Source organism: Perna viridis, chromosome 2, assembly GCF_037379345.1.
Source record: "Perna viridis isolate PV_CMFRI_1.1 ecotype Kerala chromosome 2, ASM3737934v1, whole genome shotgun sequence".
Lineage (NCBI taxonomy): Eukaryota > Metazoa > Mollusca > Bivalvia > Mytilida > Mytilidae > Perna > Perna viridis.
In genome coordinates, this window is record NC_142446.1 from 53,453,564 (window position 1) to 53,472,871 (window position 19,308).

The window sequence follows — 19,308 nt, forward strand, 5'->3', positions numbered from 1 at the left end:
ACCATCGACTGCGGACAACGATTTTTTCTTCTCACGACAAAGGTAAGGTTTTCATCGAATCAATTTCTATTGATTATTAGGACATAATACAGTTGATTCACAATTTTCAATTATTAATTGTTGACAGAAGGCAAATTGCGTATATTTTTCTCTTTATTTGGTAATTGGTGAGTCGCTTAGAACAGCATAATATTGTTTACAATTGTAATTTACGACTTCAAATTTAGATCTGGTCACTGATTTACTCTACTAAAAACCATAAATTAGCAAGGTAGGGGACGACTATTTAATTTTAAGAAGGAGCCTGACAGTTTTGCCAAGGAATTTTATAGTAGTATATTTAACTCCTTGTAGATACCTAGAAAATAAAATAAATGAACGTTCTGGCATACAGTAGATTGAAAATAAATACTCTTGCGGAAAGCAATTAATTTTTTTTTCACAGGTATTTGAAAATAAATTTTCTGTCCTGACTAAAACTGACATCAACCCGCGCCACCCCTTCCTCCCTCAGAATCAAATGGTTGTCTCCTTATCTGTTCAAAATTTTTGGGATGTGGGGAATTTTGGCAGTTATTTGGCCAGGGCATTAGGTCTCTGTTTTAGCTTATTTTGTTCTGATTTTCTTTCATCTTTAAACAGATTTTTAAATTTACATATGTATAATAGTTAGACCTATACTGTATAAAAAATCCTTGCCCAAAACAACTTGATGTTATTTATACATTAATTGCTTGGTGCCTGTGGAAGTGGTTTAATTGTGGGTCTTTCTGCTACACCTTAATAACAGAAACTAGGAAAGTTTCCACCAATTTCCTTCATTTTACATTTATATGTATTAATATATGAAAAGCAGTTATTACTTGTACTGAAGGTTGTTTTTTTTTTACAGGAAGAATTATTGATTTTCCACAAATTTGACCCATAATTGATTTTTTGTTTGCACCCCCCCTTACCTAAAACTGTTGACACATTCATGTTTTACATCATGAGAACACATCACTTCGCCAGGACCAATAGTCCTTAATAGGAAACTGAATTAGAATCAATTAAGATGATGGACAGAGACCTTTGAAAAGATATTTGATTAGTCCTTGTTCAGAAATGCATTTTTAATACATATTTCAATTTGTCCCAGTTAGGAGATTGTAGGAAAGGGGATTACATGTCGGCATTAGATAACCTGCAGTTTATCTCAACACTCACTAATTTGATAAATACATTCAAAAATGGATTGTCATTGTCACTACTCATTAGAAAAATGTGCAATGGGAGATAACTGTATGTTTAAGAGAAAAATCCAAGTTCTCATGTAAACCCAAGAAAGTGTTGCACCAAATCAGAAAAATAGCTTGCCTGTCAACTATTAACCCTGAACCATTATGGTTGTACATGTATTTCCTACTAACTATTTGTCAAGGACAATTATGTATTTTTCATTTATTTTGAAAATACATGTACACATGTAGCTCCTCTCGAGCTGAATAATTATTATATAAATAAGGTCTGTATGGTTCAAACCTGGGTTCAGACTTAGGAGTATCAATATTTTTTTAGTGGGTTTGATACACCATACTGGTATTTTGACAAAAAGGAGTGCTATAATTTACAATACTACCATTTTCTTGATCTTGAGCCAAGTGAACTTAAACTCTTTGAAGTATAGATATGTTCGAAATCCTTAGGCACATCAGTTTCATAGAAGAGACATCATTTTAATCATCAAGAAATGAAAGATCTGTGTGTTATAGTACCTCAATACTAGAAACTGACATGAAAAATCCTGATTTTGAAATTCCTGCCCCTATTTTTTTTTTCTCAAAGTTTTAGGGGTGGGAAGGGATGAATATCTACTCATTAATTTTATTTGGCCCTCATTAATGAATATATTGAAGTAATAATTCGATCCTTGGCGACATTGTATTATATTATTCTTGGCTTATTATCCAATTGCTACTTTATCATTTTAACTCTGATATCCTGGGCTGGGTCGTCTTGGTCATATCCACAGTTTTGTACCAAGTACATGTAGCAGGTCAAAATGCATGTAGATATCCCTAAATTTTATTGCCACAATGAATGGTTCAAATAAAAATATGCAACTTGTCAATATAACATTGTATATTGTAGATGTCACTAATTGTATATCAATATACCTACTCTAAATTAATGTAGGCTAATTCCAACCACAAACATTTCTACTATCTATATTTAGATATGTTTTATCAGTTTCTGTCAATAATGTATAGATATTTCTATCATATCATGTTTCTATCAAATTATGGTTTCTAAGCTAACATTACACCCTTTACAGGTCTAATATTACCTACTCCACACAGGAGATGTACTCACTTTGTCTCAGTTATGCTTGCAATTTACATGTTACATGAAAAACTTCAGAACATAGTGATCCATTACATCAAAAGACCTGGAAAAAAATTTTTCATTGCTTTTCCAAACATTGTGAAAAACATGTGTTTTTGAGTAACAGATGAATAGAGAATTATGATACAGGAAAAGATCCAGAAATTTGGAAAAAGTGGGTCCCAGAAGAAGGGGGAGTCATTTTTGCCAAAATATTGAATTTTCTAACTAAAAGGGATGGGGGGTTCCTACACACCTTGGATCTCCCTCTGAAGTCAATTGTTTGATCTACAGTACTAAATTTGTGAATTAAAAAATATTTTCAGTTACAAATTGTATTTCTCCACTCAGTATGGTAAAAGTCAGGTGCATTTTAATCAGCAGCTCAGAATGGGAGAAAATGCATGACTTACATGTATTTGTGACAGTTGATTTGACAACTTTATAAGGGGACAATTTATGCATAGAAATTGGAATTTTATATTTTAAGAATTTATATCTTTCTCTTAATTTACTGTGATTCATGTACCAATCAGAACTACTCAACAATCTCCACTACACTGAAAAGTAATTTCTTTTGTGTAACTAGAAAGGCTGAGGAGTTCCGATTAAGTCATATACATTTACTTTATTTTTAAAGACCCGTCTTTTAAGACGTGTTGATTATGGTATATTGATATCCTTGGTCTGTCTGTATGCCAGTTCGTTGTGCACACTTTGCACAATAATTCAAAAAATGTTGCCACCAATTTTTGTGAAAATTTGGGAAATTGTGTCTTTTGATTGATGTGAGCCCCCTTTTGATTTTTATCAATTTCAGATTTTTCATTTTTGAGTTAAGGGACTTTTTTCATACAAAAAAAGGGGTGGTTATCTTTTTTTCAGAATGTTACTAAAAAACTCCTTCTGCAATTTCAATGAAATTTTGGTGAATTGTTATTTTTACTGATGAATGCTCCCTTTTCAATCAGAAAATTTGTAATTTTAGGATTTAGAGTTATCAGACTTTATTTATTGAAAGGAGGAATTTCACAGTTTTCTAACTCTAACTCTGATAGTTGTTGCAACCATTTTCATAAAACTTTAGTGGATTGATTCATTTTTTATAAATTTCTGATTTTTCATTTTTGTGTTATGGGACTTCATTAAAAAGGGGGAGATTTCCCATTTTTGCGCAATAACCTGAAAATGCTTCTAGCAATTTTCATGAAGCTTTGCTGAATAGTTTATTTTAATTAGTGTAATCTAATTTTGATTTTAATATATTTTGGATTTGACTGTTTTGAGTTATGTTGCTTAATTTAAACAAATATGGGGCAATGCCCTCTTTGGACTTTTAACTCACCTTTAACCATCTGTTCAGGGTTCAACCTCTTCAGGCGTATATAGCTGTGTTCCACTAAGCATTTTAAAGAAATTTTTGGGAAGGGGCTGAAAATCTTAATTTTAATACAGGTAGAATTGTTTTCCACTACTCTTAAGTTCATTGTGCATCTTGTTTAAATACATTGTATTGTCCTCAAATATCATTTCTTCAACAATTAGGAACATCAATTTAGATACCCCATAGCATAATTAAAATAAAGAATTTGATATATAAGGATTCAACCTTTCTGTTGGTTTTTATCTGTGAAATTATTAAGCCAGTATTTTGCAAAGTCTAAGATTTTCATAAAAAATAATACCGTGTAATCATCTTTATCTCACATGTGACAATATTTAGGCTTAAGGAAGTAGACCTATGGTAAGGGACATAACTCTTGAAATCAGTGATATGTTTGTATCATATTCAATTTCACCAAAACCTTTCAAGCTTTCCTTTGAAACAGAATGAAGTCAGTCCAAGTTACTTTGATGCTTACATGAGATTGATGTAAAATGGTGAATACAAACATTTGAATGATTTGTAAGAGTTGTGTCCTTTACCCTAGGTCTACTACCTTAATCCAGCAGACAAAAAGGTCTCCTATGGATTTATTCAGACAGACTTTTAAACAATGTTTCACAAAGTTAAACTTTAACCCAAGCAACCCAACAGGGGAGTATACAAAGAAAAATGATAAAACTATTTAATATTGTATTCAATAAATAAAACTTGGTCAATTGTTATTCAAGGTCTGATATCTAGAGATAGGTATGTACATGTACGTATCACTAGAGTCCAGTCAGATCACCAACCTCACCTACTTTTATTTAGCGACATATTGTCCAGATTAAGTATCTCTCTTTTTTATTTTGGTTTTCATGTTATGTATTCAGTTATGTATTGAAATAAGAATATTATAATAAAAAAGTATTAAAAAAAACACATAGCATCAATATTTTATTGAAGCCCTTTATCAAGTTTGGGACATTTGCAGATGTTGGTTATGTCCATTTATTTCTCACACATTCATCTAATGCAAGGGTAGATCCAGACACTTTGAAAAGGAGGGTGCCAGCTGGGGTTCCTCAGAAAAAATTGGGGTGCTAGGACATTATTTACCATTTTTTTTGTCAATTTTACACATGAAAATAACAAATTTTCCAATAAAAAGGAGGGGTGCCAATTCCTGCACACACCCCTTTGAATCCACAATTGGCTAATAGTAATGTAATCTGAAGCAAAGACACTTTTCATCTTAAATAATTTGTTCTGAACACAGTGTAGAGGTGCACCTACTGTTCAGGGCCAGTAGGTAGCCTGTATGTAGGGATTTCATATGAAGCACAATTTGCAGTATATATATCTACATTTAAATGTGCCAGTATTTTTAACCTTTTGCTTTTACATTTCAATGTATACATTCTTAAAACTACAGAGCTTCAAAAGAAAAATATAGATTGTCATGGTTCAGTGTCAGTGATGTTGTTTGCCCTAAATTACCCCATAAATAAGGCTGAAAATTTCTTAACTTGTCAGAAAATGGCCAAAAAAATAATCCGATATAGTCGCAATTGGAAGTCAAAGGGAAGGATTTGATGTTTCTGTTAAAAATGTTTTCTTGGCATCTTCTATAAAGTAAATAATTTTAAATACAATTCAAGGTTTTGTATAGTAATGACACATTTTTTTCCAATAAAAAAGAGATGAGGTAGTTTTGAAAAAGGTCAACAATTTTACTGAATGCCATCTTGTTTACCAGGAAGTCACCAGTTGTATGTATCATAATACTTTGTTTACTCAATTCAATGTCACTCAAGTGGTACTTATTCCTGCTTATCCCTATTTAATAAAACAGCTTTGACCAGAGATTTATTAGAATAAAATCTCATTAACTCTAAAGCCAGAGTGATGTCCCTTGTCAGGGTTCCTTCATTTGATAGTTTCCTCTAACTTCATTAGCTTCATGGATATTGATGGAAAGTGACAGTTTAGTTGTAAGTCAATTTGTTTGTCAATTATATTTGATAAATGGTAAATTAGTGTTGCTAGCAGTTGTAATTTGGGTATTCCATTATAATTCCAAAAGATTATATTGTTATATAAAATCATATTTTGTTATTTAGTATATTTTTTATGTTACAACTCTGTTAATTAAGCATCTAAGAATAGTTAAAAAAAAATGTTTGATTTATTCTGATGTTAATTTTAGAAATGCTTACTTTTTTAGGTACATCTTTTTCCCTTCTCTTTTTGCCAGACTATTTTTGTTTGTAATAGCAAATATTGTAGTACAGTGTGTGATATTCAAGATTTTGAATTGTACTATTTTCATAGCCAAACCTATTCAGGAGTTAAATTACCCTCTACATGTATCTCTTATAACTGATAAAATCTTATTTACATGGGGATATTTATTGCAAATTTGCAACTGCAAAGTACATGTATAAGCAAAGATAAACCCCAGATAAAAATTGACAATTTTTCTGTGAACTCATGTATAGCATTATGTATTTATAGATGTGCATGTATATAATTTCCATTTCCTTGTTTATTAGCTCAATCTTATTTTTTAGCATAGTTGATCCTCAGTCTTTTTCTTATCTACATGTACATGTTTTTGGTTTTGCATGGTCTTATCTTCATGTTTTTGTTATTTTTTTTTTTTACTTCTATACTTAATATAGAAATCCTTTTAACCTGAATCCATTGTTTCCAAGAAACACCTCATAAAGTCTGTGATCTTATTGTGTATTGATTAACACTTGGGTACATATTAAACCTTAACATGTTAACATTTTCAGCACTGTTGACTTTTAAATTATTGATGGGATTATTTTTAGACATATCAACAAAGAATTTGAATAATTTCTTTGTTGCACAATATTTTATAACATTGTGTTTTCATCTGTTAATCAGATACTGGTAAGTTGGTTACTACTGTTTTCGACTTTGTTGTTTTTTACAGGATAAATTTATTTTTAAGTTTTACATGTACATGTAGAACTAACTTTGAACAGGTGAAGTAAAGTTACAATAAAAATAAACATTACAGAGTAAATCTAGGTTCAGAAATTACTTCTTTGTTTTAAGCATTGCTAATGATGCTACTTTCGTTATCCCTCCCCACCCCCACAAGAAATTAGAATATCATTATTAATTTTATATTTAACTCACTTTACATTATAAATCTTTATCAAAAGCCTATCATGCAAGAAAAGATAAATGTGATATCATTAGTAACATTCATAACCTTTTAATATGGGCTTAATTCAACCACAAATTTTCCATCTGACTTTGCTCTTTGGAAAAATGTAGAGCATGACTCACTCACAAGACTTATATGATCAAATTTTTATATTTGTGTAAATGCATTTTCTGTTCTGGAATATCAAAATCTAACTTGATTTTGCTGTGCATTTTTTTACCAATTCTACAATTATTTTATGTTGAGAGCAACAAAAGTCACTTGTACTCAACAGCTGATTGTATGAATGAGTGGATCATATCAAGTGAAATTCTGGTGTTCAACAAATCAGTAAAAAAAAGCACAGCAAAAGTCAGGTCAGTTTCTGATTGAATTTTACATATACCTTGTAATTGATATATGCATTTAATTTTCCTAGATGCACAGGTTTGTCTGTACTCAGAGTGAAATTTGTGGAGAAATTGAGTCCATATCTGTCAAAAAAGTGATTATCGGATGAACCTTAAAGTATAAAAGTTTATTTGTTATCACATTGACCTCATATCAAAGTTTGATTAAATTGGTAAAGAAATGTCTGACCCAAAAATAATTTCAGATTCATTATAGAAATATTTGGAAAATCATCTTAGTACTTTTTAATTTGGTATTCAATCATAGATTTTGGGGTCCTTCCTTAACAACACACATACATATGTATGTACATGTATATAAAGTTAAAATATGTGTTGGTTTTATGTGGTAATAAATCAGACATCATATGCTATTGTATGGCTTTTATTATATGGTTTTATGGAAGACTGAAGTATGAGAATTCAAAGTTGTTCAGAATACAAATAGAAAATACCAATATTTTTCAACCATCATTTTTCATCATAAAAATATTAGTACTTTGGTATTACTAAGATTTATAAATGTCAGGTTGAAGAAAGAGGAAGATTACTCAGGATTTACGTTTGTTTGTTTGTTTGTTGGGGTTTAATGCCCGAGCAGCAATATTTCAGCTATATTCAGGCGAACTCAGGATTTAAGTAGCTGTCTTTGTAAGAATCATGCAAAATCTGAAAAATGTGATACATACCAAAAAAGGCTGCATATTTTTATTTTTGTAATTAAGTTTTATGGGTCTATACTATGAAATGTGTAATTATTCATTCAAATCTGCCTGCTCTTAGGAGATAATCAACATTGAGAATTCAGTAGATTCTATTGTATTTGAGCGTCATTTACAGAGTAATCTCCCTTAATTCTGAAGTCTACAGTGCAGTCTATATAATTTTTGTCTCAAAGAACAAGGGTTATATGAAAAGCCACATGTTAATTTCTGTTTACTATGACATTTCAAACAAAATATCAAAAATAAAAATATATTGGCTTTTTACCCATGAATCACAATTTGCATGATCCTTAGCTGGAGTGCTACTTAATAAATATTCAGTATGAATATATTTTATTATCTTGTACCAGTATCCTGAGTATAACCAGGATTGATCTGATACCGAAAATAGTTTGTGATTAGTATTCTAACCACATACTATGTGGATAACATTATTAGAGAAACAGCTCAAATAGTATCTCTGTCTTGTTTTTACTATGATATTGTATAATTAGCTAGAGAATTTTGATTTAACAAAATATATTGATATTGTGTAGAAATTCAGAAGTCCTTTTCACAAAAAGTCGTAAGTGTAAAATTAGTCGTATGTTATGATGTCATAGTAGAGTTAAGTATAGTGACGTTACAACTTATGACTAATTTTACTCTAATGATTTATTGTGAAAAGGGCTACAGATTTACAGAAATAACATGCATGTTTGTTAGTGCATAAAAATTATGCAAAATAGAAGAATTTTGAATGTAACTTAAGACAGGTTTGATTGTATATCTATAGTCAAGTTTGTGAATCTATGAGAAAGCTGGTGACTTAAGTACGATTCTGTGTAAAAATCAGGCAGTGGGTGGCACATCATTTTTCTCCATTTTCTCATTAGAAAACAACTAAAAAGCTATTTAAATTTATCCTGAAGCATCTGTAATGTAGATATTTTTACTGCAAGAGAACATTGTATGAGGAAAAGATGTATTTTTTCCATAGTGCATTTTAACTAAATTTGATCAATCAACATCTTAAAGAGGCAAACTTTACACTTTGATGGTTGTTTTTGGAGGTTATGTAGTTTACATACTTGGATAATGAAATTAATCACTGCATTTTTTTCTTAGTGGGCCACAGTTCTTATTGAGTGTCTTGAGTGGTATCACTTTACTTGACAAAAGTAAAAGCCCTCTAACAATCATATTTTTTTCTTTGTTTACTGCTGAATAAACATTATTGACTTGTTGATTTATAACCTATTGTGTGGGCACATCTGATACTGGATGATGCAATGTTAGAATAGTGTACTGCAATTCATCATTATATTTCTGAAAGTAAAGAAATTTGAAGGTTTACATTATCTTGTAATTCTTAATAGGTGAGCAATTTCAGTGTTCAGAATCAAATGTGTAAACAAAAGTCATGAGATGAGAATGTGCCAAGTTTTGTTTTCATGTACAGCATGTGCTGGAATAATGTTATGTATTTATTCTCTATCATGCTCCATATCTATTATTGTGATTTAGTAATAATGTGATGAAAAGAAAAACAATTTTTCAATATGTTCCTTTCTTTATTTCAGAAGTGGAAGATTGATTATGGACACCCACTGGTCAAGAGAACTCAAAGAAAAAAAATAGATGCTAAAGGCGACTTTTTTTTACAATTACTGTCTCACTCTATCATTAGCAGCTAATTTGTTGGTACAAACAAAGGTTACTTACTAATTAATGCAACATTAATTAGTCTCTTCTGATGCATAGATGTTGAATCATTCAGGTGGATACAGAAATTGATTTTCACAACACATTTCACCTGGTGTTTGAAGATGGGTAAAGGTAAACATCAACCGGCCGAGACGGATTCGGAGTTACCTTCCCCTCCAGATGGAGGATGGGGATGGGTAATTGTGTTTGGATCTTTTATGCTCCATGTTATTGCTGATGGTATTGTTTACTCCTTTGGTGTTTTCTACATTGAGTTTCTTCATGAGTTTAAAGAAGGAAAAGGAGAAACTGCTTGGGTAGGATCATTGGTTCCAGGGATTACTCTTCTAGTTGGTAAGTAACTTTCATTGAAACTTAAGTTGTACATGTATTTTTTTTTTTTTCGAGGAATATAATTTTGTTTTTAAGCCTGCTGTAACTTGTGCTTAATTAGTACACACTTTAGTCATAATCTTAACCTTTGAGCTTTACGTACATATTAAAGTATGTTGAGGTCACTGTACTGGTATTAATTTCAGAATTATTTGTAAGTCAATGTAAAAATCAGGCAGTGGATGAAACATGGTCAGTTGAAAAATCTCCACTTGGTCAATACTTGTTACGAATTTGACTACATGTACATGTACTATACATGTATTTGTATTATCAGCATCATGAAATAAAGAAAAGATTTTCATTTTGGTTATGTGTAAATGGGTTATAATTTCAATGATATGCACTACAGATGAACATTTTAGGGCATTAGGTAACTCTGTCGAAAACTTCAGTTTCTTAACACTTTAATGAAAACTTTCCAAACATTTGCAGTGACCCAACTAATGTACATTTCAAATAAGGAAGACTTCATGAATGAATATATAGTCAAATCAGTTGGTTTTTGACATACACATGTACATGGTTCAGATTTTTCCCATTCTGCCTGATTCTTACAAAGACTTATATTAAATAGTATGAAACTAAAGTGTGAATAGTTTTTCTTTACCAAAACATGCATAAAGAAGAAATTATTATTTTTTTAGGGCCTATATCAAGTGCACTGACTAATCGATATGGATGTAGAAAGGTGACCATCGTAGGAGCTGTCATTGCATCTTTAGGATTTATCATCAGTTTGTTTGCCCCTAATATCTACTACCTGTATGTTTCATTCGGTATTCTTTCAGGTATGTCTGTCAGTCTGTGTTGAATTCAAGGTCAATGATAGTTAAAAGGAAAAAGTGTATTCACATCCAACCTGAATAAAATTTATATACTGTTTTAGTAGTTTATACTACCTTAATCTAATAGCACGGGTACCGGTAATCCTGCTTGCCCTTTCATAAGTTTGTCACGTAAATAAAATTTTAACTTTTCAAAGGATTTCAATAAAATGCAAAAACCTACTGATACATGAAAGTTTGTCATACATGTAGGAATAAGATGTACATGTATAGAGCAAAGGAAAATTCTACTTTTTTATAATCCTATTTCAGACTTGTTTTGTAGTTGGATTTGTGAAGAGGTAATTTGTTTTGTTTAAAAGGTTTCACTATGCTGGGGTAAATGATTTTTACAAGATTATTGAATATTAAAATTTGGGTAAAAGCTAGGTAATATGGGTAACTGATGGGTCATATTCTACTTATATCAGCCAATTGCAAAGACCATATCTGTGGTGCATGTATATAGAATGGGAGGGAGTTGGCGAGCGGTATCTTATTTCTTGTCTATTTTTTTTCTGTAATTTAGTAGTCTGTAATATTTTGTACAAGAATATTTTCTGTGCTTTTATTGAGGTGTTTTCTTCTGTCCGTCTCATTGTTGGTTAATATTAAAAAAAAAGGTAAACGAAAAATTTTAGCGTTTCTAATTTTGGGATGATTAGTGGTGCAGAATAAATATTTTGTGAAATTTATTTTAATGTTTTTAGACAAACTGCTAAAATATGCCAAGATAAGCACCCCCAAAATTTAACCGCTTAATAGAAAGCATTTCTTTTGTTACTTTGTATGTATGACTTTAGTTACTTTATGTTCTTTGTTGTGTATGTCTGTTTTCCATGTCTGGTCTTTGTCCCCAGATTACATTCTTTTGATTACTGCTATAACCTTGGTTCCCTTGATTGCTCTTCCATAACCCTGATGACACTATTTATCTCCCTTGTCAATAACCCTTGTAACATTAACAAAAACACCCAGGTAAACAAAATAATAACTCTCCAACAGGTCTCTTCCGATTGAACTGTCAAGTTGAAGCAAACAAATGATGTAATTAGTTGTCTTTGTCTTCAAGAAGAAAAAAATCAAGATTAATTATTAACTATTAAAGGGTTCCCTAGCAATCAATCATGCTACTTGATTACAATTCGTGATAGTTGCTGATATTGCAGAACCATTACATGACTTCTAATGCTTCAGTTGCTAACTTTAATGATAATAAAGGTCTTAAAATGCTATTGATTTTGTCCTATGGAAAACATTTTATGATTATACCTACAGATGCTTTGTAGATATGTGCAAAATTGCAGTATTAGAAGTTCAAGTTTGACAATGTTTAATTGAGATGTTTCAAGACAACAGAAAATGTGAAAGCTGTACAGTGGTCTTACTTAAATAACTTTTTTTTCTTCAAAATTTAGGATCTAAATGTCAATCAAGCACCCAGGGTCCTACCTATAAAATCCTGCTTATTCCAATTTTTTCAAACATGAAAAATTAAATTAAAATAATAAATGTTTTTAAAATTAAGAAATGGAAAGAAATATTGTAGACTTTTTGATCTTATTTATAATCATGCAATAGTCCCTTTTGTGTTCACTGCAGGGTAGCCGATGAGCATATGCATGACAGATACTTCAATGAGGTAGGACCTTGTATAGAAAAAAAGAATTTTCCTAATGGAAGTGTACATTAAGCATGCACTTCAAACATCTAGCAGTGAAAATGAAAAGTTCTGTTTCATAATATACAAAGTATTAATTATATTTTTTATTCCTTCTCACAGGTTTAGGATTTGGGTTGATGTATCTTCCAGCCATTGTCAGTGTCACTCACTACTTTGAATCAAAGAGATCTTTTGCCACAGGCTTAGCTGTCTGTGGTTCAGGTATCGGTACATTTATATTTGCACCTGTTTCAAAGCTATTGGTGGATGAGTACAAATGGCAGGGAGCAACACTCATAGAGGCAGGCATTATTTTGAATTGCATACTCTGTGGTGCTTTGTTTCGCCCATTGACTAATAGTACAGAAAAAAAGAAATTTGATGTTGAGGAAGACAGTGGCAGTAAATCTGAAAAAGAAAGTCTAATGCTGAAAACAAATCAGAATGGAAACTCTGGACAACATATTCCAGCCATTACTGTCATGGATGAGAAGGATTCTTCATTAAAAAATAAGGCTCTTGATCATTTGAAATTAACTGAAACAACAAGTGTTAACTATTTCAAAAGTGATGGAGCCATATATAAAGTAAATGGTAACTATTCCGAGCCCAATTCACCAACATCCGCTATCGTAGTCCCATCATTTCATCGTCAGACATCACTGACTCCAGTCCAGAGAACAACTGGTTCAAATGTGTTCAGTCGTAAAGATATATTATACAGTGGTAGTCTCATGAACATCCAGCAGTATAAATCAAACCCTGAAATGTACATCACTAGTATTCAATCTATTCCAGACTTACGACCCGACAGTAAGGAATGGTTTCTTCTCCGCTGCCTCAATCTTTCACCAGAAATGAAAGACGCAATTCATCAAATGTTGGATTTCTCATTGCTTAAGGATGTGATATTTGTTTTATTTGTCATTTCTAATTTTTGCACCAGTATTGGTTTTAACATGCCTTATATATACCTACCAGATCGTGCCCATGAGAAAGGAATCAGTGAAAAGGATAGTGCCATGTTAGTATCAGTGATAGGTATTGCCAACACAGCTGGTCGTATCATATTTGGATGGATGGCTGATAGACCACATGTCAACCGTCTCATGCTTTATAACACTGCATTGGTAATTTGTGGGGTTGCAACTGCACTGAGTCCACTTAATGACAGTTTCGCTTGGCTTGTTTTGTATGCAGCAATTTTTGGAGCATTTATAGGTAAGCTTATCAAGGGTTTTTAAAGGTTTTTACTCTAAAATGATTCTATAAGCTATTTGTTTTCATATAGCATTTGACTAAATTGATAATGCAACCTATGATGTTATTTTGCTGATGTCTCCATTAAACGGAATCTGCATGACTTCCTATAACATATGATGTGTGTCTGCGTTAAGAGTTCAAACAATCACATCATAACTGTACAGGTCAAAATACATCATTTCCAACAGAGAAATTCTGAGCCATTCATGTTTTGACAGAGGATTTATGTATTTTGGACATTGCTGATGCTCCATCCCTATTATAAAATAGGAAAGAGCAGTATACTGTAAACGTATTAATTTTCACAGTTGCTGATTTTCATGGATTATGTTGAGTTAACATATTTGCAGGTATAAATTTTCTTGGTTTCAAAAAATGGTTATTGTTATATAGTGTTAAAAATCAATTTGGTGGGTAGTCTTTCATGGTTTTCTATCCACCCGAACAATAGCGAAAAATAGTATGATTACAGTAGTTGTCCACAAATCAGTACAGGTCATGCAATTATATATGATACTATAATTATTATTCTGATCAGTAAAATGTGTTAATTATTGGTTAAAATAAGATGAAAACAAATGCCTGTTTGGAGTATAGAAAGGATGGAGAATTCAAAGAATTATTATGATGCTTTGTATTCTTGCAAAAAGTAGATTTACTTTTTAATTGCAGTAATTAATACTTGTAATTACAGAAATTCTTAATTTTCAAACCTATTGCGAAGAAATTTTTCCCCATTTGTTGAAAAATTTAAATACCATCTTTTTTCTTTCATAAAAAATATAAGCAATAAAAGCACTCAATAATTTCTGAAGTTATTTGCGAGAGAAGACAGCAAAATTCAATAAAAATGTAATTTCAATTAATTTATGTATAATCATGAATGCATCTGACTTTTAAAACAAATCTGTGAAATGTGTGAAATGACCTTCCATTATTTCTAAATATGAATCAAGCACCACACTATTTTATATTAGCTACTGCATTATGTTTTATTTGAATTAACATGTATCATAAAATTCACTGTACAATGAATGTTTCAGTCAAGGACAAAACCTTGAACACTCATTGATCATACATCATGTGACATCTGATTTTATTTTGTATGACAAATTGTCATCCTTTTCACTGATGTTGTTTTAGTTAGAGAGAAAGGAAATTGTTGTTCTTAACATGCATACATTGATAATTTCAAATGTCACATGAACAGATTTCTTTTTAGAGCTTTTATGAAACCTGAATCGCTTGATTCCCTAACTTTTATTGGAGACATCCCTACATACTGTCTGTAGTCTTTATACCAATGATTTTTGTCCTTTTGTCTTCAAAATATATTTAAAACATTTATCATATACATATTAATGAATAAAGATCTGGCAAATTTTTACAGGTTTATTAACTGGTTCAAATATTCATCACTTGACTTACTATTTAAAAATACATTGTCTTTAAACATAATCATATTCATATCCAAGAGGGCAAAGGGGAGTCTGGGGGCCAAGCCCAGGTCCCCCTTTTATGCACAAAAAGTTTGTTTGAATATATATATAGAAAAAAAACTGGAAATCATTAGGACCTCCCTTTTTTATTTCTGGATCCACAACTCTTTGATGTTACCTAGTTGATATGAAGTAAAGCCTATTTGATGTTAAGTTTTGCCTTTTTAATACAAGGTCAACAACTATGTCTAAGTGGATCAATTTTGAGCTTCTTGAATGTTATATAATGTCAGAATGTATCCATAAATTGAGATGTTATCACATGGAAACAGATGATTTCTTCTCATGGGGTATTATGTATAGTGTCAGTAACCTTCAAGGAAGAGTCATTTTCATCAAAGGAATTATTTTATTCAATACTGAATTAATTCTCCAAGGAAATAGTTATTTAATATTGAAAACACTATTGATTTTAAGATAAGAAAACAGTTTCCAATGGTAAATACAGTTCTGGCATCATATATTCAACTAGCCCTTTGGTTAAAGCTATTATGTAATTAGACTATATATGTTTACTTTAGTAAAAGGTTAGGCAGTTTATAGAATTTTAAACAAATTCAGAAATATGGCAACCTTCATGGAAAGGCTGCTTTTGGCAATGACATTGCGTAACAGTTAAAAAAGTATAGGTAAATGCATGAAAACTATTCTACATTTTTCTTTGTATTGATATTTTAAATTTATATAAAGTGTATGTTTTAGGTGTGTATGTTGGTTTGACATCTGTCGTCTTGGTTGACCTGTTAGGGATTGAAAAACTTACCAATGCCTTTGGTTTGTTACTGATGTTCCAGGGAGTAGCTACATTGATAGGACCTCCAATAGCAGGTAAAATAACAATTGAAGAGAAGGAGAGTTCATTGATAGGACCTCCAATAGCAGGAAATAGCAATAGTTGGAGAGTTCATTGATAGGACCTCCAATAGCAGGAAATAGCAACAGTTGGAGAGTTCATTGATAGGACCTCCAATAGCAGGTAAAATAATAATTGAAGAGAAGGAGAGTCCATTGATAGGACCTCCAATAGCAGAAAATAGCAACAGTTGGAGAGTTCATTGATAGGACCTTCAATAGCAGGTAAGTTTACTAGAGATGGAGAGTCCGTGGGAGTAATAATGATAGGATTCCCAGTAGCAGGTACGGTAAGTTAGCTGGAGATAGAGATTTCCTGGCAGTGGCTACATTGATATGACCTTCAACAGCAGGTAAGTTAACAAGAGATGGAGAGTTCCAGGAAGTGACTACATAGGATGTTAGTTAATAAATGATGTAGAATTCATTAATTCGGCCTCCAGTAGCCATTAACCTTATGAAAAGTTCCTGGCCTTGACTACATTGGTAAGATCTCCACATTCATTAGCAGATAAGTTACGGAAATCCAAACCAAAAGTGGAGTTCCTAGCAGTGGTTAGACTGTTTGTATCCAATGGCAGGTCAGTGCCTGACAGTGGAAAATCCCTTGGCATTGCATGATGTAAGACCTTAATCGAAAAATGATTTTAGATTATCAACTACTAATATTTTGGCCAAAATTGAACTTCATTCTTAGGTGACCTTCCATGGGTCAAAACCAATTCAATCATAGTCATGTAATTGCTTGTATACATGTGGTTGCTAAGATACATTGGACTGTATATTTGGGTTTCTTTTTCTTTCTAGGTTGGTTGTATGATGGCACAGGAAGTTACGATATTTCATTCCATGTCGCAGGAGCAGTTGTAGCTTTTAGTGGTGCTATTTTATACATCATTCCAGTAGTACAGAAATTATTAGGGAGGCCACAGCATGCTGTTACCTCAACACAGCTGGTATTGGATCAACCAGAACCTACAGAGGACATGGCTAAAGAAGTAGAGATGTCTGATATGAAGAAATCATAGTTTGCCAGATATTGTCGCTTTTTTGTATATCATAAGCATTTTCAAACAAGCTATATGCTATATGAAGACCGGTAGCTTCTCTTCAATTTAGTGGCAGAAAATATATTCTAAGATTATTTATTAAAGACATTTATATTATGTACTATTAAAACTGTGCCTTCTTGTTCTTTGTCCAATATTTTTCTAAATCTACATTTGGTCAAATGAAAATTATATTGATAAATGCGGAGTATGTTAGGGTAAGGGTAACATCATTGGAGTTTTATGGTTGGAGGTGGGGTAGGATGAAACTTGAAAGTAAAAGACTTGATTGAAATTTTCAATCAATTAGGCCATAAAAAAAAAAAGAAAAGGCAGGATCTTTTATTGTCATAATATTTTTGTTTATGTTCAGGGCACCAAAGAAAAAAAGGCAGGACCTATATTTTCTCAAATAGAAAATTTCATCCTAGCCCTCTCCCTCTATAAAGGTTGAATGGCTGATCCCTAAACTAGGTAATTACTTAATCATGAGATCTTTGTAGATGAATAAGGGAACATTATAGAGATTATATTTTACTTCTATCTGTTTGTTGAACATGTTTTTGTTAAGTAACTATATTGTGTTGTTATCTACATTATACAAGTGATATTTGTTTATTTGTTGATTTACATAGGATAGGCTTACACTTGAAATGTAACTCTAATACAAATGTTTAGATATATCTGGGAAAGGCCCAATTTATGATTAAAAAGATTGAGAGTGGCAGACCTCATTTAATTTGGGTATTTATTCATGGCACTAAATTGAAATCAATCAGATTTACTGTCAGGTTATACATGTAGTTACATCAAAAGAAAACATATTTTTGTGTCAGTTGCATTGAAATATTCTCCTCTTTTTCTAGAACCATCACTTTTTCAATCCATTACCAATTAAACTAGTGGCTATTTAGGAACACATTCTTGTTAATGATTTAAGTGGAAAAAGAGATAAGAAAAGAAAGCTTTATGTGCAATTTTATTTCCCTGTTCATTGATATAACTGAAATTTAAATTTGTAATTTGTATTTCTAATTTTTTATGCAATTACAGCCTTATTGTAACTTATACATATTTCTTTATAGTTACATTGGTAAATAACATTGACAACTTGATGTATTAGAAATTCCCACCTGTGTTAATGTTACATTTTGAGAGTAAGATTATCCAGTGACATTATTGTTGTTTTTGCATTATTTACTGAAACAGGAATCAAGTTGATTATTTTTTTTAAAGATTTATTTCTTTTCTGTTGTCAGTTAAAAGTTAGTTCATTTCTCCATAACATGTTTTTACATAAAAAAATAAAATAACTCAAGTTGTCTCCCTTTTTTACACAGACCTCTTCTTCAAGGCATATGAAGAATTTTTTTTACCTTTTTTATGTTGTGCAAAGTTTGTATTCTTGCAAAAGTATTTCTTAACCTTTCTAATTCTTTAAGGGCAGTGTATGGTAAGAATTCTATGAAGATTAATCAAAGGTGCTTAGATTAAGACAATCAAAATAGAATGCTTGGAATGTATGTGTATTATAATCAACTTTTCAAATGGAAATTTTCTACTTTCCATTTTTTTAACTGGATTTGGATTTACCTGTGAATAAAAATTAATCAGAAATTTAAAATTGTTATACTGTAAAACTGCTCTGAGTTCACAGTAATTAAGTACCAGTCCACATAAAAGTCAGACACTACCTATGGTAGAGTGATTCATGTTGAAGAAAAACCCACCAAACAAACAATGCTTTTTTCAGCCTACACATGCTATACTTTTACATAATGATAATCATTTCTGCATTCAGATCTGCACTTTTTGGAACATCAAACATTCATCTCACACTAAAATCAACAAATCAAAGCAAATCAAGAACAATAACTCTTTCAAAGTGCTGATTTTGTGTACAATCTATATGAATTTTATCTCAAAAGTACATCACCAAAATGAAAAACCGAAACTGTTTATATTGGCTGTAACTAATTATAAATAGGAAATAAAAGTAAATTTGGTGGATTTTTTTTACATGCATG

The 19,308-nt window shown here is 31.4% G+C and overlaps 1 protein-coding gene across 7 annotated transcripts; it reads left to right on the forward strand.

The window, feature by feature from the left end:
• Window positions 1–12: 12 nt before the first annotated feature.
• On the forward strand, window positions 13–17,612 carry LOC148626008 (monocarboxylate transporter 12-like). Of its 7 annotated transcripts, none has more exons than XR_015919973.1 (6): window positions 13–42; window positions 9,612–10,089; window positions 10,776–10,919; window positions 12,739–13,839; window positions 16,083–16,356; window positions 17,040–17,612. XR_015919973.1 is itself a non-coding variant. In XM_088569551.1 (6 exons), the coding sequence occupies exons 2-6, from the start codon at window positions 9,858–9,860 to the stop codon at window positions 17,258–17,260; spliced, it is 1,824 nt and encodes a 607-aa protein (XP_088425677.1). In that variant the 5' UTR covers window positions 13–167; window positions 9,612–9,857; the 3' UTR covers window positions 17,261–17,612. The 7 variants fall into 7 exon arrangements, 6 of the variants coding, with proteins under 6 accessions (XP_088425677.1, XP_088425671.1, XP_088425672.1 ...); XM_088569551.1 differs by having other exon boundaries at window positions 13–167; window positions 16,083–16,208; XM_088569545.1 differs by having other exon boundaries at window positions 16,083–16,208.
• Window positions 17,613–19,308: the final 1,696 nt, after the last annotated feature.

What these genes read in the sequence shown, in the direction of transcription:
- LOC148626008 (XM_088569551.1), top strand. Translation starts at nt 9,858, where the DNA reads ATGGGTAAAGGTAAACATCAACCGGCCGAGACGGATTCGGAGTTACCT. An exon ending in TTCATTCGGTATTCTTTCAG is followed by an intron (nt 10,920 to 12,738) that starts GTATGTCTGTCA and finishes TCCTTCTCACAG; the next exon opens with GTTTAGGATTTGGGTTGATG. An exon ending in AATTTTTGGAGCATTTATAG is followed by an intron (nt 13,840 to 16,082) that starts GTAAGCTTATCA and finishes TGTATGTTTTAG; the next exon opens with GTGTGTATGTTGGTTTGACA.